The sequence below is a fragment of the Emericellopsis cladophorae genome (assembly GCF_022114955.1).
Source record: "Emericellopsis cladophorae strain MUM 19.33 chromosome Unknown NODE_10_length_638493_cov_120_236322, whole genome shotgun sequence".
Taxonomy (NCBI): Eukaryota; Fungi; Ascomycota; class Sordariomycetes; order Hypocreales; family Bionectriaceae; genus Emericellopsis; species Emericellopsis cladophorae.
The window spans coordinates 134,964-161,671 of NW_026250935.1; the positions used below are offsets into that span (position 1 = coordinate 134,964).

At 59.0% G+C, this 26,708-nt stretch overlaps 12 protein-coding genes across 12 annotated transcripts; 7 read left to right on the top strand and 5 right to left on the bottom strand.

Annotated features, from left to right (window-relative positions):
• Positions 1-7: 7 nt before the first annotated feature.
• Positions 8-775, bottom strand: J7T54_002050 (uncharacterized protein; the record flags this gene model as incomplete). Its single annotated transcript, XM_051504649.1, has 1 exon — positions 8-775. One exon carries the CDS (start codon positions 773-775, stop codon positions 8-10), a length of 768 nt encoding a protein of 255 aa, XP_051363747.1.
• A 232-nt stretch (positions 776-1,007) lies between these two features.
• J7T54_002051 (LCCL domain-containing protein) lies at positions 1,008-3,110 on the bottom strand (the record flags this gene model as incomplete). Its single annotated transcript, XM_051504650.1, has 1 exon — positions 1,008-3,110. The coding sequence occupies one exon, from the start codon at positions 3,108-3,110 to the stop codon at positions 1,008-1,010; it is 2,103 nt and encodes a 700-aa protein (XP_051363748.1).
• Positions 3,111-3,843: 733 nt separating this feature from the next.
• On the top strand, positions 3,844-5,253 carry J7T54_002052 (Queuine tRNA-ribosyltransferase-like protein; the record flags this gene model as incomplete). The annotated part of the gene is made up of 2 exons (XM_051504651.1): positions 3,844-4,093; positions 4,145-5,253. The coding sequence occupies 2 exons, from the start codon at positions 3,844-3,846 to the stop codon at positions 5,251-5,253; spliced, it is 1,359 nt and encodes a 452-aa protein (XP_051363749.1).
• Positions 5,254-6,712: 1,459 nt separating this feature from the next.
• J7T54_002053 (extracellular phytase) lies at positions 6,713-8,728 on the top strand (the record flags this gene model as incomplete). The annotated part of the gene is made up of 1 exon (XM_051504652.1): positions 6,713-8,728. The coding sequence occupies one exon, from the start codon at positions 6,713-6,715 to the stop codon at positions 8,726-8,728; it is 2,016 nt and encodes a 671-aa protein (XP_051363750.1).
• Positions 8,729-9,082: 354 nt separating this feature from the next.
• Positions 9,083-9,928, bottom strand: J7T54_002054 (Copper homeostasis protein-like protein; the record flags this gene model as incomplete). The annotated part of the gene is made up of 1 exon (XM_051504654.1): positions 9,083-9,928. One exon carries the CDS (start codon positions 9,926-9,928, stop codon positions 9,083-9,085), a length of 846 nt encoding a protein of 281 aa, XP_051363751.1.
• A 1,078-nt stretch (positions 9,929-11,006) lies between these two features.
• On the top strand, positions 11,007-11,909 carry J7T54_002055 (putative membrane protein-like protein; the record flags this gene model as incomplete). The annotated part of the gene is made up of 1 exon (XM_051504655.1): positions 11,007-11,909. One exon carries the CDS (start codon positions 11,007-11,009, stop codon positions 11,907-11,909), a length of 903 nt encoding a protein of 300 aa, XP_051363752.1.
• A 1,742-nt stretch (positions 11,910-13,651) lies between these two features.
• Positions 13,652-14,791, top strand: J7T54_002056 (uncharacterized protein; the record flags this gene model as incomplete). The annotated part of the gene is made up of 3 exons (XM_051504656.1): positions 13,652-13,754; positions 13,878-14,051; positions 14,127-14,791. 3 exons carry the CDS (start codon positions 13,652-13,654, stop codon positions 14,789-14,791), a joined length of 942 nt encoding a protein of 313 aa, XP_051363753.1.
• Positions 14,792-15,173: 382 nt separating this feature from the next.
• On the bottom strand, positions 15,174-17,219 carry J7T54_002057 (Methylenetetrahydrofolate reductase-like protein; the record flags this gene model as incomplete). Its single annotated transcript, XM_051504657.1, has 1 exon — positions 15,174-17,219. The coding sequence occupies one exon, from the start codon at positions 17,217-17,219 to the stop codon at positions 15,174-15,176; it is 2,046 nt and encodes a 681-aa protein (XP_051363754.1).
• A 1,652-nt stretch (positions 17,220-18,871) lies between these two features.
• On the top strand, positions 18,872-20,919 carry J7T54_002058 (Arylsulfotransferase (ASST); the record flags this gene model as incomplete). The annotated part of the gene is made up of 2 exons (XM_051504658.1): positions 18,872-20,652; positions 20,730-20,919. 2 exons carry the CDS (start codon positions 18,872-18,874, stop codon positions 20,917-20,919), a joined length of 1,971 nt encoding a protein of 656 aa, XP_051363755.1.
• A 381-nt stretch (positions 20,920-21,300) lies between these two features.
• On the top strand, positions 21,301-24,168 carry J7T54_002059 (Leucine--tRNA ligase; the record flags this gene model as incomplete). Its single annotated transcript, XM_051504659.1, has 1 exon — positions 21,301-24,168. One exon carries the CDS (start codon positions 21,301-21,303, stop codon positions 24,166-24,168), a length of 2,868 nt encoding a protein of 955 aa, XP_051363756.1.
• Positions 24,169-25,121: 953 nt separating this feature from the next.
• Positions 25,122-25,709, top strand: J7T54_002060 (uncharacterized protein; the record flags this gene model as incomplete). Its single annotated transcript, XM_051504660.1, has 1 exon — positions 25,122-25,709. The coding sequence occupies one exon, from the start codon at positions 25,122-25,124 to the stop codon at positions 25,707-25,709; it is 588 nt and encodes a 195-aa protein (XP_051363757.1).
• Positions 25,710-25,752: 43 nt separating this feature from the next.
• On the bottom strand, positions 25,753-26,655 carry J7T54_002061 (Cystinosin-like protein; the record flags this gene model as incomplete). The annotated part of the gene is made up of 2 exons (XM_051504661.1): positions 25,753-26,450; positions 26,508-26,655. The coding sequence occupies 2 exons, from the start codon at positions 26,653-26,655 to the stop codon at positions 25,753-25,755; spliced, it is 846 nt and encodes a 281-aa protein (XP_051363758.1).
• Positions 26,656-26,708: the final 53 nt, after the last annotated feature.

Sequence of the window (26,708 nt, forward strand, 5' to 3'; positions counted from 1 at the left end):
GATGAACTTAGAACCCGCTATTCAGCCTTTCTGCAAAGAATTTCATAATCGGGAACATCTCCTCCCTGTCCCCCGGCATGCCCACCTCTCTCCTCTTCCAATTGACAGCCTGTATCTGCTCAAACTCCCGCTTCGCAGCGTCAAGCTCATCGTCATCAAACTGCACCGCAAGAACGCTCGTCCTGCTTTTGCCTCGGCTGGACAGGGTGGGAATCATCGAGTTCGGGAGCGGTCCGCCAATGGAGACGATGCCCTTGAACGTCCCCGGCGACGGCGGCGTGGACGAGAGGGGGGATGTGACCTCGGCGACCCGAGGGACCGACCGTAGAGAGGACGCCAGGCCAAGGGCCAAGGAGCCGCCCTGGCCGTAGCCGAAGAAGAGCACGTCACCCCTCTCCCATCCGAGCTGGCCCACGAGGAGTCCATCGACCAGGTCGTCCATGATCCTCTTGCGCGCGGCCTCGAAGCCTGGATCCGGGTCGATACCACCCGTCCTCTGATCCACGGTCAGATCATCGCCCCAGTGCCATCCTTCCTCCTGACCTTCGAGAAGCGCGGCGGGCAGTGGCGATGTGCCGCGTATCGTGATGGCCAGAAAACCAGGCAGGTTCATTCCCTTGGCGAAGGAGGAGAAGGATGTGTGGGTGTCGCCGAGGCCATGGAGGAGGATGAGTATGGCCGTCACGCTCTCTGGGGGCGAGGGGAAGTGTAGGGTGTGAGGCAGCGTCTTTTGGAGAGCCTCAAAGTCCGAGGGGACCGGTACGCGAGGAGGCATGCTGTTTTGTTTGACGAGCAGCTCGGCAGTGAATAGGTGTACGGGGGAGGGTGAGTGACGGGTAGTAGGGAGTGAGGTCAGACTTGGAGTCGGCGTTCTCCTCATGAAGAGGGTGGGGTTGGTTGTCATTACATACTAGAAACTCGAACCGAAGCGGAAGCCAGTCACTTTTCGCTGAGAGACACGGGAACAAGTCAAGACGCTTTGTGTATGCAAATGCGACGTGTGTTATCTATAGAGCTCGTCGTCTTTTCTTCAACACATGTTCGTCGTCGTCGTCTTCATTCCTCGCCTTCACCTTGGACGGCCCTGGCTTCATCTCCTGCCACTCCCCCTCGGCTGTCCAGATGCCAGCCTTGGTATAGTCTCCGCTGTGACTGCCGTCCATATATGCGAATCGAAAATACTCAGGCATGTCGAGATCCTTCTCTCTACTCCAGATAAACTCGTCCTCCCGCCCGACTTGGTCTTGGAAGTAGGACCGGAAACGCTCCACGTCGTTAACGAGGATGCTAATGCCATCAAATGACTTCTGCTTGCTAGGCGCCTCCCATATAAATGTAATATTGGACGACATGTCCGTGCTGTTTGCGAGCGCAATGGACGGTGTGTTGATGACCGGCAATTCTGTCCCGAGTTGCGCATCACCCCGTAGCTCACCCGGTGTCTGGAGAACGGCATCAAAGTTCCACCGCGCGATGCCGTTAATGAATAGCCCGATGAGCAGGCCTTGGTAGACCAGACTCGGCCTGGTCTGCATGCTTGTGCCAGGCAAGAGCAACAAGGCAAGGATGTAATGATGAATGCGCAGGTCCAGACCCGGCAATGTCAGAGCGATGACGATCCCGGCAATGAAGAGAGCGTACAGCTTGAGGTACTTGAGCAACCGCCCTTCTTTTCGGAAGAACCAGACCTGCGACACGACGACGCACAGCAAGACCAGGATGATGATCGCTAGGGCGGCCTTTGCGCCAGGCTGCTGCTGCAGGTCGTGGGCGTTCAGGCGCTGGATGGGGATAAAGCTCAGCGTGTAGTTGTCCATTGCGCCGACCCAGCATGGGCCCAACCACAGGATGGTCTTCTCGCTCTGTGCCCGAAGACCCTTGAGCGTCCGGCGCACGCCCATCTTGTCGTACATGACCCACGCGACGAACATGGCAGGGAGGAACTTGCCTAGAATCTTGGAGAACAGCCCCGCGTTCGACTTGTGCGGCGGCGTATCCAGCGCCGTGCCTACAGTCCAGAAGATCCCAATAAAGTTGCCAAAGAAGAACAAGGCTGGCGAGGCCGTGAAGAGCGACAGGAGGCCGGTGAACGTTGCTGAGATTCCGAGCAGGGCCCACCGCATGTCCCGCGCCGAGCACTGCAGATCCGGGACGAAGCGATAGGCGAGCGGAAAGTATGAGTCGAAGCCCACGCTATCGATGCCGTTGGCGCTGACACTCGGAAATTCGGCCTGCTCCCCGACGAGTTGGACCACGCCGCAGCCTCCATCGGCGTTTGACACGATGCCGGCATGTATCGCCGCGCCACAGATAAAGCTGTCCCCCCTATACGTCCCGTTGCCCCCCACCACGAAAGGCTGATAAATGACCTCCTGGTCTCCGACGGCTCTGGGATTGAGCACGTGGTAACTCTCACAATTTCCAGCACAGCGAAAGGGAAAGCCAGAGGCGTTGAAGGGACGGCAGTTGTTGCCGTCCACGCCGCAGCTGTTCCCCGCGCCCCAGTAGGTCACACCACAACCGATGGCCTCCGGCTCGCCCCATCCGACAATTTCGCTGGCAACGCTTCCCTGGCGTTTCACGAGAACATATGTAATCAGCCATATGGAGAAGAAGGCGAACAGCACCCAGAACCTGCGCACCTTGGTGGGCAAGAATCTCTGCACCAAGACCAGGGGAAACTCCTGCAGGCGCGGAAACAGTGGCCGTATGCGATACGGCTGAGGATCGGGCGGTCCCTTGGACCACTTGGCGATGACCTTGCAGGTTCGTCGAACCGGGTAGGGGACCCATTTCCATCGTTTCCAGGATGACTCGTCCTGGACGAAGCGAGGGGTGGATATGCCGCTGGCCGCGTCGGACACCTCGAGCGGCGAAGTAGCGCGCGCGTTGGCGCCAGAGGAGGCGGGTTCGGACTCGTCGATCGCAGGTGTAGTATGGATGGTCGTCGTCGTCTTGGGCTGGCTGTTGGCAGGGAGCGGCGCGTCGGGATGCGATGCGCCACGACCGCTCTCGTCGTCGCTTGGACCGGGATTCATGGTGGAGTCGTCGGCGTTGTCGAAGTAATCGGTCATGAGCGGCTGATTTTCATCGCGGCCACGAGAGACCATGGCTTGGGAAACAAGAGAGGAAAAGAAGAAGGAGTCAGAAGCGGGGGACGGTGTGGTGGGAATCGGGTCTGGGCAGAGGTCACGACACACACACACACACACACACGAGGTGTGTAATGGATCGATCCTGCCCTGAAGGCGAAACGGGAGATCTCAAGATGGACGGACGCCTGTCGAGGGGCGGACTCGTGCTTCAGCAAGCATTGATGGACATGCAAATGCAAACGGGCTCTCCCGGGTTTTCAGGGCGCGTGCCTCGTAAAGCCGTATGGAATGATCGCAAACTTCACACCTTCCAAAGATCCCGCCGGGAGCTACGGGAGTAATGTCCAAGTTGGTGCCGTCATCCCCAAGTACGAGCGACGTGAATTGAGCCACGAGGGATCATCATCAGCCACAGCCTAAGATCTATCTGATGTATGCCCACAAGAAGCATCTGATTGGCCGCAAAGCAGCGATTCTGCAGGGTCCCTATGCACTGTGTCTAGTGCGGGAAGTCATCTCTCGCACTGTCCCCTCAATCTTGCCTCCGAGTCCTGAATTCTCACTGGAAATGCGTGAGATGTTCCACAAACTCATCATCAGCTGAGGAACTGCTTCATGACTCACTGCGCTCTCAGGTTTCAGACAGACAGACACTGAAAGACGAGTCACCTCACGACTTTCGGCATCTTGACTATTGGCCGGTTCACAGCCTCGACGGACAAAACGGTGCCCCTCCTTTCATCATGCGATGAGCAACTCAAACGACCCAGCACCGAACGGTGCCTCAAAGCCAACCTTTACAATCGGGACGACAACGCCCAGCGATGCAACCGATGAATTATGTCCCAGGCTAGGCACGCTCCAGCTGCCGGGCCGGCGCACAGTAGAGACGCCCAACTTCACAGCTGTCACGTCCAGAGGAGTCATCCCCCACTTGACACCCGAGGTCGTGTCGAAATATACTTCATTCAGCTCTGCATATATATCTCTCGAGGACTGTAAGGCATCCAACCTCAGCAAGGGTCGGGCACGGTACTGATGTATCCTAGTTCTCGAGAAAAAGGACCATGCCATACTAAAGATGCCAACCACGGACAGGCCTCTACACGCATTCACCTCGTTTCCCACGCACATCCCTACCATTGTCGCCGCGCGGCGCTGTCCATCGGTCCTTGCGCCGGGGGGAAACACGGCCAAGAACATATCCATCTTCACCTCCACCGGTTTCAGCACAATCACCGTTCCCAAATTCGCGGCCACTGTGGCCCACATACGGCCAGACATTGTCATTCCTCTCGCCGATCTGCTGCACATCAGTCTGAATCCATCTCTGAAGAAGAAGGTCCGCATGGCCGATCGCACAGAGTCATGGATGGACGAGTTCCTGGAGCTGGTGAATGCGGACGTCAGAGAGAGTGCAGGGATCAAGGTGTTTGCGCCCATCCTCCCCATTGACCACGCCACGCAATGGGCGTATATCAACCATCTTAACGAGGATCTGTCGGGAGACCTGGCCGGTCTCGCCATATACGACGTCAACATTCTACCGGATCTCCAGCTGTACAAGAACCTGACCAGTCTGCCGAAGCTGTCGCTTGATCTACCCAAAACGCCACATGATGTGCTACGACAGGTGGCGCTCGGCGTGGACCTCGTTCTGGCTTCCTTTGTCAACGTCATCTCAGATGCTGGCATTGCGTTTTCCTTCACCCTACCCACGGATGGAGATATCCCTACGGATGGCGACGCTGGAGCGATAAGGCCGCTGGGCGTTGACATGAGTGAGACTGCCCACGCGACCAGTCTGGAACCTCTCCTGGCGGATTGTGTATGCTACACGTGCACAAAGCATCACAGAGCCTATGTCAACCATCTTCTCCACGCAAAGGAGATGCTTGGGTGGAATCTGTTGCAGATCCACAATCACCACGTCCTCAGCGTCTTCTTCTCCTCGATACGCACGGCCATGGGTCGGGGTACCTTTGAGGCGGCAAGGGAGGCTTTCGGCAGAGCCTGGGATGTCGACTTTCCACAGGGTATGGGGGAACGACCGAGGGCGAGGGGTTATCACTTCAAAAGCGAAGTGTCCCAGGAAAAGTACAACAAGCCGGTATGGAAGGGCTTGGAACCTGGCCAGGGGGTGATGGCGGATGTCTAGAACGCAGTGTACTCATTCTGGCGTGAAGCTTGACTTGGAAACGGCTGAAGCGTCTTTATGTTAGGTACATTCCCCCTTATAGGAACCTAATTGCTCTTAGCCTGCCTTCTTTTGGCTCTACCCCAGATTGACCATCAAGGTGATCACCGGTGCATGTCGAATGCAAGGCACATCTACAAACCGATGTACGATATCGTGCAAGTGCACGCGGTCCGCTGCCGATCCTAGCGTGTCGGTCGATCTTCTAGAAACATGCAGTGAAATCCTACTTGCTGTAGTGGCATAGTCGCAGAGTCCAGGTGTCTCAATTTCCTCCGTCGACTGTATGGTTGCCTGGGAGTTGAGCGGACAGTGCTCCCCGGCCCTGCCGTCTACTATGACCGGCTCAACCTCGCAAGTAAAAAGCTCAGCGGGCCGATGTGCGGTCAATGATTCCTGACCACTTCGTACCAACTTCGGAGCAAGCGCTCAATTTGTGTTTGGATTCAACGCATCATACGTACACAGGTGTCCCCGTCGCCGCCATTGCCAGCGCTTCCCCCACGTGCTGCTGTGAGCCGCGCATGTACAGGTACGCCTCGGCCAGTGTCCCACCCAGACTTGCCACAAGAATCGCAGAAAACGTGCCACTGTCCGTACCTCGATATTCTTCTATTCAGAGTCCCGAGCTTGGCTCGCTAGAACTATCAGGGCAAGCATGTGTACTTGTGCGGGCGAGGCAGGGGGCAGGGCCCATTGGCGAATCAGCGAGGCCAATCCCCCCACGTTCTCGAAGGCAGGTGCCGGCAAGGGTCCATGTCCCGACTTCCACCTGCCACTTTGGGTGTTGATTCCCTGGAGTCTGGACCCACGCCTGCATCGCATCACTGCTCCGTCCGTATGTCCCAAGAACTCCAAGGTCATCACGATCTGTCTCCAACACGGCAGGTCTCGCGATGCCTTCTCCTCCAGAACAAACCCCAAATGAGCAACCAGTCGCTAGTCAGCAAGCATCGTTCCTTGACAGGCTCTTCTCGAATGTCGCTGGAATGGATGGATTGAGCCTATGCAAGTAAGCAGTGCATCTTGATCGGCTTCTTGAACTCTAATTAGGTATTAGTCTAGAGGCCGCACACCGGACCTCCAGGCGTTGGACGAACATGTCGCCTTAGTGCCTGGCCCACCCATGCCTCTCCGAAGCACGTGCCGCAACCGAGCCAGGTCAGAGGAACAGCGTCACATCGGACGACGCGTGGTGCTGCCCTGGCCTGCCTCGCTCCACGATTGCACGCGGTTGGTGACCTGCCCAGCTTCAATGGCCCACGCAAAAGATCCTTACCTCGACCGTTGCGATCGGCCGCGCGCGCTCTCCATGGACGTACAGTATAAGTAGGCTCACCGTCCAGGTTCCCGACAGAGACCGACCTGCTCAGCTCAGCTCGTCTGCCCGCCCTGCCCTCACCTTTCCAAACCCTGCAAGATGTTCTCCAAGCTCAGCATCGCGGCCACCGCCCTCGCGGCCCTCAGCGCCCCCGTCGCTGGCCAGACCTACCGGCGCCTCGGCTCCTGCCCGTCCCTGGGCTGCGTCCTGCCCCCGGATCAGGCTGACTTCCTGCCGGGCCAGCTCTTCGATCTCCGTGTCGAGGTCCACGCGCCCGTCAATGGCTCCGAGGCGGCCCACGACGGCAAGCCCGACGAGAAATTCAAGGTCACCATCGCCAAGGATGGCGAGAAGCCCCGCGACTTTGCCGACGCCTTTGGTCTCGACGAGCCCAAGCTCGAGAAGTGGGACTTTCAGTGGTACGAGGACCTCTTCGCCGAGGACGCGGACAAGCCCTCCGTCGTCAATGTGGCCGCTAAGGCCTACCGCAAGCTTGCCCTCTACGAGCCCGGCACCTACACCGTCACGCTGAGCTACTACGGCAACGAGACCACCACCGCCGAGTGGACGGTCCGCGACGTCTCCAAGGAGCGCAAGGCCAAGAACGTCATCCTCTTCATCGGCGACGGCATGACCACCAACATGATCACCGCCGCCCGCCTCATCGCCCACAAGGCCATCAACGGCAAGTACCAGTCGCTCATGAAGATGGACGAGTTCCCCGTCATCGGCCACCAGATGACCCACTCCCTCGACAGCTACATCACCGACTCGGCCAACTCGGCCTCCGCCCTGTACTCGGGCCACAAGTCCAGCGTCAACGCCATGGGCGTCTACGTCGACTCGTCCGCCGACCACTTTGACGACCCCAAGGTCGAGACCATTGTCGAGGTCTTCAAGCGTGTCCACAAGGGCATCTGGGGCGCCGTCTCCACGGCCCTGCTGGCCGATGCCACCCCGGCCGCCCTGTCCGGCCACAGCCGCTCCCGCTACGACTACGGCGCCCTCATCGACCAGGCCCTGAACGGTGTCACCAACTTCACCTGGACCAAGCAGACCGGGCCCGACGTATACTTTGGCGCCGGTGCCGAGCAGTTCTTCCCCAACGGCAACTCGTACCAGGGCAAGGATATTTACGACCAGTTCGCGGACAAGGACTTCCAGGTCGTCATGAACCGCACCAGCCTCCTCGAGCTCGGCGAGGACGACAAGGCCCTCGGCGTCTTCTGCCAGGGCAACCTCCCCGTCTGGCTGGACCGCAACGTCTACACTGACAACCTCAAGGGGCTCGAGAACGACCCCGCCGGCGGAGACGGCGACGCCCTGGACCTGCCCGGCCTCACGGACATGACCACCAAGGCCGTCGAGATCCTCGACAGCCGCAAGGGCGAGGAAGGCTTCTTCCTCATGGTCGAGGCCGCCTCTGTTGACAAGCAGATGCACGCCCTGGACTACGACCGTGCCCTCGGTGATCTCCTCGAGCTCGACGACGCCATCCGCGCGACCATCAAGCTTCTCGAGGAGCGTGGCTCCCTCGAGGAGACGCAGATCCTCGTCACCGCCGACCACGGCCACGGCTTCGACGTCTACGGCTCGGCCGATACCGAATACCTCGAGGCCCAGGACGACGAGCGCGCCAAGCGCCGTGCCATCGGCACCTACGCCAACTCGGGCGAGTCGCAGTACACCCAGCCCCGGAACGTCAAGTACGGCACCGGCGCCAACTTCCCTACCGACTGGGAGCCCCGCTACGCCATCGCCGCCGGTGTCGGCGCCCACCCGGACATGCGCGAGAACTACAAGGTTCACAAGAGCCCCCGCAGCCCCACGGTCAGGATTGGTGATGAGTATTATGCCAACCCCGAGGACGGCGAGGGCGGCTTCGTGACCAACGGAACGCTCGCCACCGACGAGGCCGTCGGCGTCCACTCGCTCACGGACGTCCCCGTCTACGCCTGGGGTCCCTGCCAGGACCTGTTCCAGGGCACCTTTAATAACGTTGACATCTTCTACAAGATCTCCGAGTGCCTTGGGCTTGGCGTCGACGAGGAGTCGGGGGACGGTGGTGACGATGGCGAGTGCAAGACCTCCCGACGCAAGCGCCAGCACAACTAGAGTGGCCGTGGGGAAATGAAAGAGCATTAGAGGCGACGAACGTGATGAGAAATGCGGTGACGGCGGAGCGATGAATGTAGAAGTCTGTATATAAGAATATGATGTAATGTGTGTCGGACATTGTTTGCCAGTGTAATTGCGCATGAACAAGTGCCCTGCCGAGACCGAGTGCAGACAATATCAAGTAGGGGGGGGGGGAGGGGGTTATACGGCTACACCTTACTGGCGCGGCTTCCATCCTAGATCATTCAGATGGGCCCCGTACGAGTGGTACTCATCGAGCCACTGCTGCGTATCCCCATACTCGTGCTTGCGCGGTCCGTATACTCTGCGCCAGTGCTCAGCCGGATCCTTCTAATGCACGGCCGCCTGGGAGAGCATCGACACAATGTCCATGAGCTCAATCTCGTCAAAGTGGTCGTCGCCGACGCGGCGGTCAGTGACCGCGGCCGAGTGCGTCCAGACGCGGCCGTTGGTGTGCATGCCGAGCTTCTGCACAGCGGCGGCGACGTTTGCGCCGCGCAGGCCACCGCCGACGACGAGCTCGATGTCGCCCAGCTCGCTCCGCTGGGTGATCTTGGTGGCCATGTAGTCGAGCTTCTGGAGGTGGCTGGTATACGGGCCCACGGTGCCGCCGGCGGTGAGGACGCACTTAAAGCCGCACGCGGCGACGTCCTTGATGCCCTTGAGGGTCAGCTCATCGTCGTAGTCGGCGATGTGGTCAAAGGCCCTGTGGAAGCAGCAGCCATAGGGCCGGGCGGCCTGGACGAGGCGGGCACAGACGTCGGTGTCGACGGCGACGCGGGCCGTTGGGTCGAGGGCGGTGTCGTCGGGACCGGCGTGTCGCAGGGCGCCAAAGACGAAGCCGTCCCCCCGATAAGGGTCCATGCGACCGGCGGCCTTGAACGCGGCGATGCTGCGCTCCATCTGCTCGACCTCGTCGGGCGTGTAGAAGAAGTCCATGCCGCCGTCGGCGGGGGCGCTGCGGGGGCGGATCATGATGCGTAGGGGCACCTCGATCCGGGCGTCCTTGCAGGCGAGGTACTGGCTGACGGGGGGTGTGAGGCCACCGTGGGGATAGGAGCCGGGCGCGTTGAGCTCGACGCGGTGGACGCCAAAGTCCTGAGCGCGGAGGGCAGCATGTGCGGTGAAGACGGCGGCCTCGAGGGGGAGCTTGCACTCCTTGCCTGGTATCATCATGTCCTGTTGGGTTGGTTAGCTGGTTCTTTTTCTTCTACCGGGTGAGTAAGGCGTACCTTGGGAGGAGGGTTGGGGGAGGAGGCTGCGTTACGGTGTCAATCAAATGCATCGCATGGTCATGAGGGTTAGGTTGAATGTCATGGGACAGAAGAAGAATACGATGGATGGCGGAAGAGGTGAGGGACTAAGAAGGCAGGCAACAGGCAGAGTGGTCATCTCACCGGATTCCTGGCCATTGTGACATCAGCGTCTGGCCGATTTCGCTCTCCCCAAGCAGACATGGTTCATACGAGACGAAGAGATGGGATGGACTCTACAGAGGTGATGCTGGACAATGGCTCGTCCGAGCTCTGGAGGGGCTAGCAGCTATTCGGGGGTATAAATAGAGGGGTTCAGGGGACTGGAGGAGATGGAGATAAAGGGGCCGCCGTCCCGTCTGGATTCTGGGACTCTGGGACTCTGTGGCCACTCTCCTACCTTTTTGAACTGGTCATGGGGCTTGGTGAATTTGATTGACGTCTCAGATCGAATTAGGCGATGCAATTGATGGGATTGTCTTTATATATACCGTGAGCATTCGTGGCTGTGAGGCTCTGCCTTGACATTCTTCTGTGCATTGGGTACGGAGTACGTACAGAAGGCGCGTCAAAATTCGCCAGGTCGTCAAGTGCAGCTCGCTTTCTCATTGGCCCATCACGGGCCTAGAGCATTCGGCCAGATCTGCGGTCGCGACTTCCGCTCGGATAGTGTGGAACACCGGCAATTTGTCGCAATTTACCTCAGTACGGAGGCGGCACCATGAAATGTAATATGGGCCTTGGCCTTGGATAAGGTACACGAAAACGTCGAGGGTACCACCAACTTCCCTTTCTGCGCGTGATCGCCTTGTCATCACAACCATCTATCTCCATCGTCGCCCATCCCTCCTTGCGTGTCGTTGAACCCGTCCATGGTCAACGTGCGCCTCTTGAATCGACTTTTGGGAACTTTGTCGCACGCGACGCGGCCCGCTGGCCCCCTAGACTAGTCGACCGTCATCACCTCCTCGAATTCGACAGCGACAGCAACACCATCCATCATGGGTTGGTTCACCGACCTCACGGGGCTCATTGCCCCCATGTTCATCATCGCCTCGCCCATTCTGTCCTACTCGGACCAGGCCATCTCGATGCACCGCAACAAGACCTCGGCCGGCTTCTCTCTCGACATTCCGCTCATCATGCTCGTCGCCTCCTTTCTGCGCATCTTCTACTGGCCCGGCGCCCGCTTCGACGCCTCCCTGCTCGTGCAGTCGCTCATCATGGTCGGCGTGCAGTTCGTCCTGCTCAAGATTGCCCTCGACCACCGACCGAGTCCGTCGTCCAAGGGGGGCGAGATGCCGTTCGCGGGCGGCGAGGCGGACGGCTGGTTTGGCGGCGCCCGCCCCTACTCCTTCTGGCAGTGGCGGAGCCCCAAGCCGTACTGGCAGTTCCTGGTCTACCTCTTTGCCGGCCTGGTCGCGTGCGAGGTCATCCTCTCCTTCCTGCCGCCCGTGTACACGCTCTACTCGTCCCTGATCGGCATCGCGGGCCTCTCCATCGAGGCGACACTGCCCATCCCCCAGATCCTCGCCAACCACAGCTCGCGCTCCTGCAGGGGCTTCCGGCTCTCGGTGCTGGGCAGCTGGCTGGGCGGCGACGCGATGAAGATGTTCTGGTTCTTCACCGCGACCACCGAGATCCCCTGGGCCTTTAAGATCTGCGGCATGTTCCAGGCCGCCTGCGACGCCTACCTGGGCGTCCAGTACTGGATGTACGGCGAGGGACCCCCGAACCCGCTGAGCAACGGGACCGGCGCCATCAAGGAGCACCCCCTGGACGACATGAGCTTCCCCGCGGGGAGCCCTTACAATGTTGGCAAGCAGCCCAGCGGCAGGGAGCACAGTAGGAGCCTGACCCCCACAAGGCGGCCGGCGCCCTTCCACGTCGTGACGGCTGAGTAGGATAGCAGCAGGCTTGATGTTGCAGATGTGATAGAATCTTGAATAGAGCGCATGGCGTACTGGTCGTTGGACTCTTGGTACTCCGTAGATGGGAACATGATGGGATATCGTAGGAGTCGGGATCAGTCATATATACATGGATAAAGTACGCATCTCATAGAGAGAGTTTCCACCGATCAAGACAACGGGGTCTAACTCAAATACACTAACTTAATCATTTGCCTCCGGTCAGTCTTGAAGATACACCTATTTTATTCGATAGCCGTCAGGGACCATTACTTGCCAAGCAATACTATCAGGCGGTTGAGGATAGGCCACCCTGTGATCCCTGCCACTGCGTTAAGGGCAGTTAGCGAGGACGCATATTGATTGTATAGAATGAGCAACATACGCACGAATATGTAGATCATATTGAACAAACCAAAGTATAGAGACGTGGAGAAATCGGATTTTACGAAAACCGTGTTTTTCAGCTTTGATGAAGTATATGTGGGCGATATATGCCATCGTCGCGTCGCCTGCCAAGTGATGCACTAACTCAAGTGCACCACGCTCAAGGCAGCCCCGTCGCTGCCCCGAGACATTGCCCAGCCGCAGGATTGGACCTTACAACGTCAGAAGCCCCAACTGCAGTCATTGCATCAGACATTCGTTCCCCCAGCCTCTTCAATTAATTCTGCGTGTGCGCAGCCAGCATTTGTTTGCCTCCTTGCTATGTACCGTATTTAACCCCCAGAGCTCGCTTCGACCTCGTTGCCCGGACAACGACCTGACCTGCCCCTAACCACAACTGAGTTTGCGACCGGCTTCACCACAATCTACTATCGTCGCCGGCCATTTATACGGAACAAAGGCACATTGCGCCCGGATTGGAACAACTTTTTCTTCGCATAGGTGCCAAGAGCAAACATATTGTTGGACACCACCAGACACTTGCCGTCTGCCGGCAAACCTAAGTAAGGCCAGTGGCCAACAAGCGTCCACCAGGCTGAGCCCAGTCACTCATCTCACTTGGCCTGCATAGTCACATATCTGGCTACGCTTCTCTTGAGGTCACCAGTGACTCCTGACGCCGTTGCTGGCAGGACGTTGGGGCTCTGGAACCCTTCATCTGAGATCCTACTGCCACAGGACAACCCTCAGGGTACAAGCACAGTACGTCCAAGTCTTCTCTTCTGCTGTCCTCTCTGCCCAAGTGTAGCATCAAAAGGCTCTCCCAGTTTTCATCCCATCAGAGCGTCCCAAAGTAGAGTGATGAGCAACAGAAGAGCCCTCCATCTGATCACTCGCGGGCCTGAGTCATCAGGCAGCTTCCGCATATTTCCAGGCGACGCTCCCATCCCACTCACGCTTTTAACTCTGCAAAGGTCCTGGGAACTCGTCCGGAGCCACATCGGATGCCCATTCACCGATCTCACTTCTAACACTTACTTCTCAGAGCTTGCGGCTTGCTATCACTATTTAATCCTCAGCAATCTCCCTCTCTTCGCTTTTCCCTCATCTTTCCTCCTCCACTGCTTCTCCAACTACTTCCGTCCATACACTGAGCAGAGCACGCCAACGCATTCCGACTCGCTTCGATCTCTTGACAATTGTCTTTTAATTCAATGCAATATATTGCCCATGCTCTTGCTTGAGCTCTGAGCAAATATACCACAAGCATCACCTAGCCACCTCCAGTCAGAAAATCCCTCTCCCGCTTCAGCACCTCGCTAACCAGACATAGACACTCACTCATCAAGATGCCTCCCACGCCCAAGGCAAACTACAAAACCTACGAGGCCCAGGCCCGTCTGCTTCGCGCCATTGTCGCCGCTCACCCCGAGGTGAAGTGGAACTACAAGGGTAAGTCTACTATGCATCTGCCATCATCTTCTCCCTTCTCCTCCTCACCACCATCACAACTGCCGACTCCGGAAGCCGATCGGGTTGGACGTCGTAGCTACTTGGGCTGACCGGCCTCCGTAGACATCACGGAATGCTTCGGATCTGATATGACCAAGGATGCGCTGAACCATCGCTTCCGCCGTCTTCGTGCTGAAGCAGTCATCATTGCCGAGGCCCGGCAGCAGGGTCTGGACATGAAGAATCTCGATTCCAGTGACAGCCTGCCCACGGCCCAGAAAGACGTCGACAGATCCAGTATGCGCACTATCCCATATTCGCAACCCCGTTGCACACACTCAAGGAGAGACCACCAGCTGACCAGACTCACAGACATTGCAAAGTACTTTGGTGGCTCCACCGGCGACGGTATCCAGTTCCAGTTCCGGGGTATCAAGAAGGACGCCGACAAGATCCGCAACATCGCCGACGAGGGCGGCGATCCCAACAGCGTCCCTCTCATCGGTCTCGGCGCCGCCGGTGCCTCTGCCCAGTCCACGCCCTCCAGGGGCCCCCGCGGTGGCGCCGCCCGCGCGACGCCCTCCACCGCCGGTGGCCGGAAGCGCAAGATCAAGGAGGAGACACCCGTAAAGGCCGAGCTCGTGTCCGACGACGAGTTCTCCTCGGGCGTCAACTACGAGGAGATTGACCGCGAGGAGACCCCGAGCAAGCGCATGAGGGGCCCCGCGACGACACCCAGGACCGCCGCCTCGGCACGCAAGAACGGCACGCCCTCCCGCCGGGCGGCCAGTCAGGCTGCCGATACGATCGCCACCTCCGCAGCAGCAGCGGGTAGCAGTAACTCGGACGAGGAGCCGCGGACGTACATGGCGCCCAAGAGCATCTTTGGCGATGGGAACGGTACTACTAGCGGGAAGGCTGGCCTGAACGGTTCCCGCCTGTCTGATATGGTTGGTGCTATCGATCCCTATGTCGGCGCGCCTTCTGCTCACCAGGATGACATGTCCGTCATTGATGGTGAGGAAGGTGAGATTTAAATGGGTTCACGGAAGATGTGGCACACATGGTTACGGGAACACTTGCTTTATTTGGCGTTGGCGGAACGGAAAGGATACCATGATCTGTTTGCATTTCGGTAGTGCCAGCTTGGCTTGTTATGCCACGCAAACAAGAGGGCATGAAGCAGCCTGGGGAGTAGTTGGCAGGTCACACAAGGACCCTTTACTAGATTAACAGCACAAGCATTTGATGCGAGATAGATGAGAACCATCTCAATCCAATCCAATCCATTCTCTTCTATTCAATCATCATGCCTCGACTCCACGCTCCGCACCCCGTTGTCCCCACGCTGAACTATGGTACAGTATAACACCAATCTCTCGCGTATATGCGGCTATGACTTAAAACATGGGCCGGTTCTCAGCCGTTGAGGAGCTTCCACAACGCGTCACCTTCCACATATTCGTGGTGTATCACGTTGACCAGCCAGTAATCATCCCTCATGCTGCTTAAGAACTTCTCGCTCGCCGAGCCCCGGCCGTAGACCTTGGCCCACTCGGCCCAGATGCCAAAGGCCTCTTCGCTCCACGCCCGGAAGGACACCTCCTCAATAATGGTCGGCGTGACTATCTCCTTGCCGGGAAAGACACCCCACGTCACCGCATTCGTGTTGTCGGTGGTGGGCACACCTTCCACGCCGCTCGCGCCACCGCCGCTGATGGGGTGGGAGGACACGACGTCGCCCTTGGCGTTGGCGGCGTAGAAGCACACCTCGGGCAGGGCGGCTCGCAGGCGGCCCTCGAGAACCTGCCAGTCGGCCGACGACAGGAAAAACTCGACAAATGCCTTTTGGAAGACGAAACCGTTGGACGGGCCCCATCCAAAGGTCGCGTCCGACGACCGCAGGCCGTTGACGGCCGGCTGCGATGCGACCGTCAACCAGCCCTTGGAGTTGAGCTGCAGGAGATGGGGTGTGATGGCCGAGCTCTCTGGCAGCAGCTCCTCCTCACTCCAGGGGGTGGCGGCCAGCTCACCCCGGATATGCTGGACAAACAGCTCGTTGACGTCCTGGACAGACGTGGGCTGGCCCCAGAGCCTCATGGCCGCCGCGGGCGACATGTGCAGGCTGACGCCGTAGCCGTCAATCTCACCATAGGCGGGGGAGCGGGCGTCGCCGAAGCGACCGTTGGGGAAGTCGTCCCACGTGGCCTCCCTGCCGAGCACACCCTCGCCCTCGGAGATGGCCAGCGTGTTGGCGCGGGTGTTGACCGGCTCGGCGCGGATGCCGGCCTCCTGCCCGCTGACCTCCCAGCTGGGATTCGACGGTCGCCTCTCGCCGTCGCTGATGATGACTCTGTTGTGGGGGTCCGCGCCCGCGGAGGATGTCCTCCTGCTACTCCGCGACCGGCTGGCGCGGCGACGCATGGCGGCGGCGTCGCCGTTGATTTGGACCGCGGGGATGGGTAGGGACGCGTCGTCGACAATGGCCTCCTCGCCATCGGGGGTCGCGCCGATCAGGTTCGTCCTCTCGATGATGAAGGACACGGCCTTTTCGAGGTTGAGCGTGTAAAAGTGGAAGCCCTTGGGCCCCGGTGTCCGACTCTTGATCTCGCGAATGGTCTCCACCATCTCGCTGAGAATGTCGACGCCGGCCATCTTGACCTTTTCATCGTCCCCCTTGACGGCCACGAGGCGCGCGTTGTAGTCCTCGGGCATCTTGGCGTGGCTGAGTTTCATGATCCGGCGAATCATCTGGAATCCCTGAATGGGCATCAGTCCAGGGATAATGGGCATCGTCTTGAAGGTGCCGCTCGGGTGGTCGCGCAGCGTCCGCTCGAACTTGTCGTACGCCTCGAGGTCGAAGAAGAGCTGCGTCATGATGAAGTCGGCGCCCGCCATGACCTTGTCCACCAGGTACGGCAGATCATGTTCCAAGCTCTGGTGTACGGGGTGGCTCTCGTCCGAGTGGCCCTCTGGGTAGGCGGCGACACCGATGCAGAAGTAGTCGTCGTACTTTTTGCGGATGTACGCGACCAGGTCCTGCGCCCAGACGAGCTTGTCGCCCTCCTCGTCGACCTCGTCGCCGTCGATGCGGTACTCGTCGTCCCGGGGCGGGTCGCCTCGCAGGGCCAGGATGTTGCGTATCCCAGCCTTCTTGGCGTCCGCGAGAGCCTTGTCCACGAGTCGGCGGCTCATGTTGGTGCAGGTCAGGTGCAGGCAGGTAGTGATGCCAATCTCCTTCTGGCACATCTCGGCGAGCTCGAGCGACTTGTCGGCCGTGGAGCCACCAGCGCCCCAGGTGACGTTGACGAAGAGTGGGCGCAGGGCACGCTCCATGCGGTACAGGCGGTCGCGCAGGTTGTTGAAGCCCGTCTCGGTCTTGGGCGGGAAGAACTCGAGGGAGAAGTAATTGCCGTCCGCCGGGAGGGCGGCAATCTTGTCGGTGATCTTGTCGACGGGCGCCATGGTGATGATGATGCTGGTTACCTTACCTGTATGCTGTGGGCAGCTCCAGGACGTGGGCTCGGGTGTTGCTCGCAGACGAATTTCGTCTTGGGAAGTTGGAGGGGCGCCAGGCCGATGGCGGGGTTCTGCAGACTAGGGTTATCGATAAGAATGGTGACAATTGGGGGCCATCTCGACATTTAGAGCGGCAGACCTAACCTGTAGCCCTGTAAACTACTACTTACGTAGTCGTGTCCTACATTCGCACGTATTACCAAGTAGACTCTCTGAACGTCACAATTGGCAAAGGCTACATTTTTTTCTCTTTCATCCAGAGCTTTACTCATTGCAGCATTGCCAGTCCTTGCGCAACATGCATGTGGATGACTTCGCCTCGCGGTACTCCTTCAGTGATGATTACTGGCACTCTCAGTTATAGCACGTGTACAGAGAGTACGGCCACAGTGGACAAACCCACATCCCAGAGCCGCTCGGGACCATCGTGCTCGCGGATGAGCCGTTCTGCCTGCTGGACAGGCACCACGTGACCGCGACTGGCGAGACGCTGAAGGTCGGGACATTCGTGCGATGGATCGATGGGAGGTGAAAAGTAAAAATTAGTGAATTAAGGATTCACGCCGCCACATTAAAGTAGATTTGAGCCACGAGTCATCGGCCTCAGGACAAAGGGGCCCAGGGGCTCCCTTCACATGTCTCAAACCACATTACGGAGTACAACTGTACAATACAAGTACGTACAGCCAGGGAGGCGAGCCGTGTGAGCCATGGGCGCATACGTATTGTTCAAACCTGGACTGAAACTTGCCAACTTCCATCGTCGGAACTGCGGCAAACGCAAGATTGTCTTGACGGCGGACGAAATAATAACTTAGATGCTCATGTTTGCAGTTGATGGACGCGTGGACGCGTCGGTGGGTACGGAGTACCTTGTCAATTATCATTTGTGACACCGGCCGCACTAAGCTAGTCGCCGCTGGCTGGGGTGCCGCCTGCGCAGAGGATTGGCCAGACGCAGTGCTCAACTGCCACTAGACTAGGGGTTAGCTTCGGGCCTGTCGCCTCCATTCCATAAGAATACATGCTCTTTGCGCATGTCTGCCCTTCCTAAGAGTGAAGCATCTTGGGGTCGAAATCATCATGTCCGACTTTGCAGACGCTTCTTTGCTCTGGTGCAGAACCGGGCATAACCATCATACCATGGCTCGTCCCGGGGGGCCGGACGCGGTTGCGCCCGCTCGTCAGCGCTGTCCCGACCTGTTATAAAGCTTGATGAATGGCTGTCAGCTGAGCCTGGCTGGCTAAATCACAAGCCCGCATCTCCTATCGCATTACGCGTACGTAGTAGGGGGTCCGAAGTCGCGCACGTAAGTACGTACATCCACGGGAGACAAGGGAGCGAGCGACACAGCCGCCTAGGGATACACACGACTTACTGCGATTCATCTTGGCCAGGACCCCAATTTAGTAGCTCCCTTCACAATCGCTCCAGCTTCCGTTTCCTTTTTGTCTTCCAGTCCTGCATGCGCATTCCCTCTTGATTGTTTTCTGTATTTGTTGCAAGCCTCCATGTCTTTTATCTCTTCCGCCCCTACCACCGCAACCCGCCAATCACCGGTTTGCCCAGATAGCCCCCAACGCGCTGGCTCGCGATCATGGGCCTCCCTCGCCTCGCCGTCTCGAGCCTCGCCGCTGCATCCGCTCTCTTGACAACGCCCGTTTCGGCCGACAAACCATACCACACCGATCACGGGTCCTACCAAAATGGGGCACTCGGTGACACACCCACGCAATCCTTCCACTCTTCCAAGGTCAAGGCGCCTATATATCAGGTCAACTACTGGGACCCGGACAGGGTCGACACGGATAGCCCGTACATGTTCATGGCCGGCAAGTACGGTAAATGGGGTCCAAGCATCGTGTCGTCCAAGGATCTGAGTCTGGTCTGGGCGGACCAGGTCTACAATGGCCTGGCGCAGGTCGCGAAGACGTGGGAGGACTGGAACGGCCATGGGAGGGTCATGTCGTCGTACTCGGACGGCCGAGTCCGCGTGTACGATCAAAACTACAAACAGCTCCACGTGTACGATGGACGGGGCGACCTAAATGGCGTGGTCCCCGACTCGCACGAGGCTGCCCTTACCCATGACGGGCATATCCTCATGTTCCTCTGCCCGGCTCGGGACGCGGATCTATCCAAGGTGGGGGGCCCCGCGGAAGGCAAGAAGATTGCAGACTGCACCGTCCAGGAGATCGTGCCGGGCACTGCCGACGTCCTCTTCGAATGGGCGACCTCGGACTTTTTCCGACCCGAGGACAGTGTGTGGGATTACAACAACGAAGATGTCTGGGACTACTGCCACATGAACGCGGTCGAGAAGACCGAGGAGGGCAACTATCTCATCAGCTATCGTCAGCTCAGCTGTGTGATCCTGGTCAACGGCCAGACAAAGGAGGTGATGTGGGTCATGGGCGGCAAGAGAAACACCTTCAAGGACATCACCCAGAACGGCACGGGCGAGTTCGGATACCAGCACGAAGCACGCATGACTGGGAAGAACCGGTTCACACTGTTCGACAACCACCAGGCCGATGCAAACGGGTGGTGCACAGAAGGACAGTGCTCCCGCGGGCTCGAGATTGAGTACAACCCGGAGACCATGGAGTATTGGAAGGTCAACGAATGGTACCACCCGCAAAACCTCATCTCTGCGTCGCGTGGCGGGGTGCAGAGGACGCCCAGTGGCAATGTGATTGTCGCCTGGGGCCAGAACCCAATGTACACCGAGTACACGGCCGACGGCGAGCTCGTCATGGACATTCAGCGCGCCGATGTCAAGTCAATGGAGCATGGCATCTTTGATGTCATCACGTACCGCATCTGGAAGGGCCAGTGGGAGGGCAATCCGTCCTGGGCCCCCAGCATCGCCTGCGCCCCCGACGACACCGGTAGAAGCGTGTACGTCTCGTGGAACGGTGCCACCAAGGTCGACCATTGGGTGCTGCTCATGTCGGACGACAAAAAGGACCTGAACGGCGCTGGCAAGGTGGTTGCGCAATCGCCCCGGAATGGGTTTGAGACGCAATTCCAACTGGACGGCATTGCCATTGCGGACTATGCACGTGTCGCCGCGCTGGACAAGAACGGCACCATCATCGGCTCGACGCCAGCCGTCGACACGAAGACCTTTGAGCTCGTCGAACTCGACTATGACATTGACGAGGTGAGGAGCGTCGGTTCACAGAAAATCGACTCCGCCATTCCTTCGTCAGCCAAGGTGACGGTGCCTGCCAACACCAAGTCGAGTGGTGATGATGATGATGATGATGACAAGGCCACGGAGAGCCAGGCGTCGTCCTCCAAGGCCCTTTCCCCCTGGTTTGATTTGGTCGTCGGCGCGGTTGGTTTCTTTGTCGTTGGCCCGGCCGCCTTCTTGTAAGCAAGCTCTTTTCTTTTCTTTTGTTTCGAGTCCGTCAACCGTGCTGGACCCATGCTGACGTGACGTTCCTTAGTGGTGCGATCACCATCTTGCACCGCACACGCCCCAACCTTCTCTCGAAGCTGTTGCGCCGCAAGGATGAAGCCGAATATGGGCTGCTCCCAGCTAGTGAAGACGAAGAGCGCCTTCGTCGCGGGTCCAATGAACTGGGTAACGGGCCAGCATACAACCTTGACCGCATAGGAGGCAACTCCTCTAGATGATGTATGAGTTGTGGAGATACGTAATCAATCTACCAGGTACCTGAGGTAATTTACTGTGCTTGCCATTTTCAGAGTACATACGGAGGAGGAAGGCACCAACGTGATTGTGTGGTTGTGAGAAGGAGCTCTGCAAGAACCTGCTGTGACGTCAAATTAGCGTCCAAGGACACTAGTCTCCAAACGGCTTAGCTTAGATGACTGACTGCCCGCCCTTGCAGCCTCTCCCGATGCAGATGGCCCAAGCTCCATGTCCGGCACTGCAACTGTCAAGGCAAGCCAAGCCTTTCCCTCCAACATCACAGCTTGTCTACACGTAGAGATATTTCAACTCCGTCGTACCTATTTCCTTTCATCGCGCAATGATACGCTAGAACGGCCGCAATGCAGCTGCTGCATGGGAGTCGACTTTTGCGCGGCGCGGCCTGCACGGCACGCCTTACCAAGCTCAATAGTCCAGACCTTCGACTGCACGCGACCCAGAGACGCTGGCGCACATCGCTCGATTTCAACGCGCTCGACACGAAATGGCGGCAGAAATGGAAGACGGAGCTACAACCCCCCGCCTCCAAGACGAAACCCCAATACGTGCTCCCCATGTTCCCGTATCCCTCGGGCACACTCCACCTCGGCCATTTACGCGTCTACACAATCGCCGACGTGGTGGCGCGGTACCGCAAGCTCAAGGGAGATGATGTGGTCCTGCCCATGGGCTGGGACGCCTTTGGCCTACCGGCGGAGAACGCGGCCCTCGAGCGGGGGATACCGCCGGGCGAGTGGACGACGAGCAACATTGCCAGGATGAAGGAGCAGCTGGAGGTCATGAATGGGAGCTGGGACTGGGACCGTGAGCTCACGACATGCGATCCCAACTTTTACAAGCACACGCAGAAACTGTTCCTCATGCTGCACGAGCGCGGGCTGGCGTACCAGGCCGAGGCGGAGGTGAACTACGACCCGATCGACAAGACGGTCCTCGCGAACGAGCAGGTGGATGCGGATGGGTGCTCGTGGCGCTCAGGCGCCAAGGTGGAGAAGAGGAAGCTGAGGCAGTGGTTCTTCAAGATTTCCGAGTTCCAGGAGGCGTTGCTCAATGGCCTGCATGAGCTGGAGAAGGACGGCGCGTGGCCCAAGATGGTCGTCTCGCAGCAGCGGAACTGGCTGGGCAAGTCGACCGGGGCCACGGTCAAATTTCCGGTCATGGCGCTTGGACACTCGGTCGGCACGGCCATTGAGGTCTTCACGACGAGGCCGGATACGTTGTTCGGGGTGCAGTACATCGCCCTGGCCGCCACGCACCCTACGGTGAGACAGCTGGCCAAGGCGGATCCGGAGTTGCAAGCGTTCCTGGACACGCTGCCCGGTCTCCCCGCGGATTCCAAGGTCGGATACCTGCTGCCCGGGCTGAGGGCTGTGAACCCCCTGGCGTATCACGAAGAGACCCCGGATGCGACTAAGGCATCGCTGCCGGTGTACGTTGCGTCATACGTCCTTGGCGACTATGGGGAAGGGGCGGTCATGGGCGTGCCGGGGCACGATGTCCGTGATCACGCGTTCTGGACCAAACATCATGCTGACGAGCCAGTGCGCATGGTCCTGGCTGCTTCCGAGGACGAGTCAACGACAGTGATGAAGAATGAACCGTACATCGGCGAGGGGACATTGACGGAGCACAGTGGGCCTTATGAGGGCAAGTCGTCGACGGTGGCAGCGGAGATGATAGTCAAGATGCTGGAGCACGCAGGGCTGGCGACGTCCGTGGAGAAGTGGAGGCTGCGCGACTGGCTCATCAGTCGGCAACGTTACTGGGGGGCGCCCATCCCCATTGTGCATTGCGACTCCTGCGGCGCCGTACCGGTGCCTGATGAGGACCTACCGGTGAAGCTGCCCGAGGTGGAATGGGCCGGCGGCAAGACCGGGAATGCGCTCGAGACGTCGTCCGAGTTTGTCGAGACGACATGCCCCAAGTGCAAGGGCCCTGCAAAGCGAGACACTGACACCATGGACACGTTTGTGGACTCGAGCTGGTACTACGCCCGGTTCGCGGATCCGCAGAACGCAAAGGAGCTCCTCTCCGCCGAAGCAGCCCAGGCGCTGCCGGTGGACGTATACCTGGGTGGCATTGAGCATGCGATTCTGCATCTGCTATACGCGCGGTTCATCTACAAGTTCCTCGCGTCGACCAATGTCCTGCCGCAATATTCCGAAGACCAGGTGGCGGCGGCAGAGCCCTTCCAGCGACTCATCACGCAGGGCATGGTGCAGGGTAGGACGTACAGCGACCCGGACACGGGCAAGTTCCTCAAGCCTGACGAGGTTGACCTGTCCGATCCCAGCAAACCTACGGTCGTGGCGACGGGCCGAGAGGCCAACATGACGTTTGAGAAGATGTCCAAGTCAAAGTACAATGGAGTGGACCCAACAGAGTTCATCGCCAAATACGGGGCTGACCCAACAAGAGCGCACATCATTTTCCAAGCGCCCGTGGCCGACCTCTTGAACTGGGACGAGGAGAAGATTTCCGGTGTTACGCGATGGCTAAAGAGGCTACATGACCAAGTCAGCGAGATTGGCGAGGCATCAACAGGCCCGTCCGTCAAGGACGTCTTGAGCGAGCGACACTCTCATCTGGCAACGATGGACAAGGAAGAGCTTGCGCAGTGGGATGCCGACTCAACAGTGTGGCGTGAAGTGCAAAAGTCAATCAAGTCTGTCACGGGGACGTACGATGAAATCTACTACATCAACACGGTGGTGTCGGATCTGATGAGCCTGACCAACGTCATGGCCGGCCAGAAGAATGCTAGCCCGGTGGTTCGCCAACAAGCCGCTGTTGAGCTGACGCGGATGCTCGCGCCCATTGCCCCTGCTGTCGCGGAGGAGTGCTGGAGCATCCTCTGCCCGGGCACCGGATCCGTGTTCAGCTCAAAGTTCCCCGAGACGGACGGCAGCGAGGTGCTCGTGCAGCCGCGAGAGCAGACGTGGACGGTGCAGGTGAATGGGAAGCAGAGGGGCGTGGTGGAGATTGCACCACCCCCCGACGCCCTCAGCGACGAGGAACTAGGGCCCTGGATGACCGAGGCCATTTTGAAGACGGACCTTGGCAGGCGTCTCAGCGGCGAGGACAGCGCGCCCAACGCGGAGGGGGCCAAGAGAAAGGGCAACAACAACAAGTCACAGCCTGTTGATCTCCGGGCCGCGAAGAGGGTGATCCCGCTGCGCCATGCGCGCCGGGTGGCCTACGTGGTGTGAGTGACGGCACCAATGTACAGTACATATGTATCAAGTAGTGTAAGCACTACTGTGTAGATGGATAGACCTGCCAATCCAGTCTGTGTATCTTGTATGAAACAAAGAAGCAAGTTGTGAAGGCATCTGTGGCGGCGGCCAAGTGGATGTCGCGCATTCGTTAAGGCACCCGTAGCGGCGGCAAGCATAACGCTAACACCACCGCGACGCGGACGCCCCAGTCAGTCGACTGACCGCCCGTGACAAGAAGGCCTCCGAAGAAGCCACAAACACAAAATGATATGACGAGAAGTGAATGACCGAGAAGGACTGCCAATCGGAGAGGAACCCCTCGTCTCCTCCGTCGGCCGACCCATGCATGTCTCCCAGACTCCAGTCCCGCCAGCCGGGTCACCGTCTCCAACCCGTCGGCCGCCTGCCGGGACTGGATTTGTCTCCAATATAAGGATTCTGCTACGTACTAGTGAAATTTAGTCTGCTTCGTAGCTCTGCGCTCGCCGCCTGAACCTGTTGCCGTATGGTATAGCGGGCGGCGACATCCAATTGGCGGTCGGTTCTCGTGTCGGGTGCTGACTTGGGATGGGCGATTTGATGGTGCTCATGATCGACCACACACGCGGCCGCTCTCCCATATTTCTCTTCTTTCTCTCTTTCTGAATCACCTAGCAAGCTGTTGAGGCCAGCAAGAAGGAGATTGGCAATCCATCACTTGTAAAAGAGCGCAATTGGCCTCCGTTCGCTGGGTCCGTCTCCTCCCCTTGGTATCGTCATCATCGTCGTCGTCACTGAATCACTGCGCCCTTGGACAACATCATCACAGAAGGGAAAAGGCATCAGGAGGCGAGAGAAAGAGGAAGAGAAAAGAGAAAAGAAAGACGAGAAAATCGCCACAGAGGACACTGGAGAGAGGGAGAGGGAGTGGGAGAGGGAGAAGAACGAAAGAAAGAAAAGGCACAATGGACGACGACGCGGAGAAGCACCCAATCCCGCTCTTCTACCGCATCGTGCTCCTCTACATCGAGCCCTTGTTCGCGCTCAACGGCGCATTTCTCTGCTTGGCGTCGCCCTCACACTTTCTCGACGCCGTATCACCTCACCACCCCGTCGCCAACACAGCCTCCATTGTCGCGCTCGCCGCGCCCTCCTCCCTGTCGCACAGCAGCAGCAGCAGCAGCAGCAGCAGCAATGGCGACGATACGCTGCGCAACGTGCGCATCCTCACCGACATGCTCGGCATCATGCAGCTCGTCTTCGCCTTCAACCTCGCCGTGACGCTGCGCGTGGCCGGCACCCAGACCAAGATCTGGCGCGTCATGTGCGCGGGCATGCTGCTCTCCGACCTCCTGCACATTGCCGTCTCGGTGCGCGAGTACGGCGCCGGCGGCGTTGGGGGCCAAGGCGTCGGCGTCGGTGCGTGGCGCCTGACGGATTGGATCAATTTTGGCATCCTCGTCGGTATGGGCGTCGTGCGTTTGGGCGCCGTGCTGGGCATCGGCATCCACGAGAGGAGAGAGAGGAAGGACCACAAGAGCAAGATATCATGACAAGCCGCAGTATTTATTTATCAGTGTTCTTCACAAGTTTGACTCAGACTATCCGCCTCTCCTCGTCCATCAGACGCCGATGCTCCCCCCTGCTGTCCCCGTCTTGGTCGCGGTCCGCCTTGCCACCTGGATACAGCACATAGTGCTGCACCATGAAGATCACATCGTACACCATGCTCGCGTTGCCCAGCGCAAACTTGACGGGGTTGCCCGTGATGCCGCTCCAGTCGCCCTGCAGCCAGCTGTCGATGCCCTGCTGGGCGATACTGAGGACGCCGCCCGAGAAGTCGAGCAGGATCTGCCAGATGCTCCAGCCGCGGGTGCTCTTGTTGCGCCAGTTGGCCAGCATCTGCGGCACGTACTTGACCAGCGTGACCACGAGCTTGACGTAGCCCACGGCGTAGACAATGTCGAGCGCGCACCAAGCGCGAGCCGGGTGGTCGTCGTAGGGCGCCGTCGCGACGATGAGAACGGTGAGGAGCACGCCGACGACGCACCCGTTGCCGATGCCCAGCGCGAGACGGCTCGGTCGGGCGCCCACGCTGGGCGGGAACCCCCACAGCGACTTGGCGAGGAGGTACTGGCTCGCGGTGATGACGCTCAGGATCAGGCCGTGCAGGGCAAAGACGATGTCGTTGAAGGCGACGGTGGGCGTGAGGTCGTTGTGGCGCGCGGCGTACTGGGCGCGGATCGTGGGCGAGTAGTAGAAGGCTGCGTTGGAGGCAAAGTACGCCGCGAAGCCTGTCGAGGTCAGTCTATTGTGCTATTCACTGTATTCGTAGGTACTGGAGAGCCCACCGATGACGTTGAGAAAGGGAAAGTCGACCGTCGTCCCCGAGGTCGAGGCGCGTCCCCAGTTGAGCACCGGCTGCGGGTAGAAGGACGCGGACCAGCAGAGGAAGTAGACCCAGCCGAAGATGGCGGACAGGATCTCGAGGGGGCCCATGGGTGGCGGTCTGTTGGGTGGTGAGCGAGCGTAGGTCCGAGCCGACTGACCAC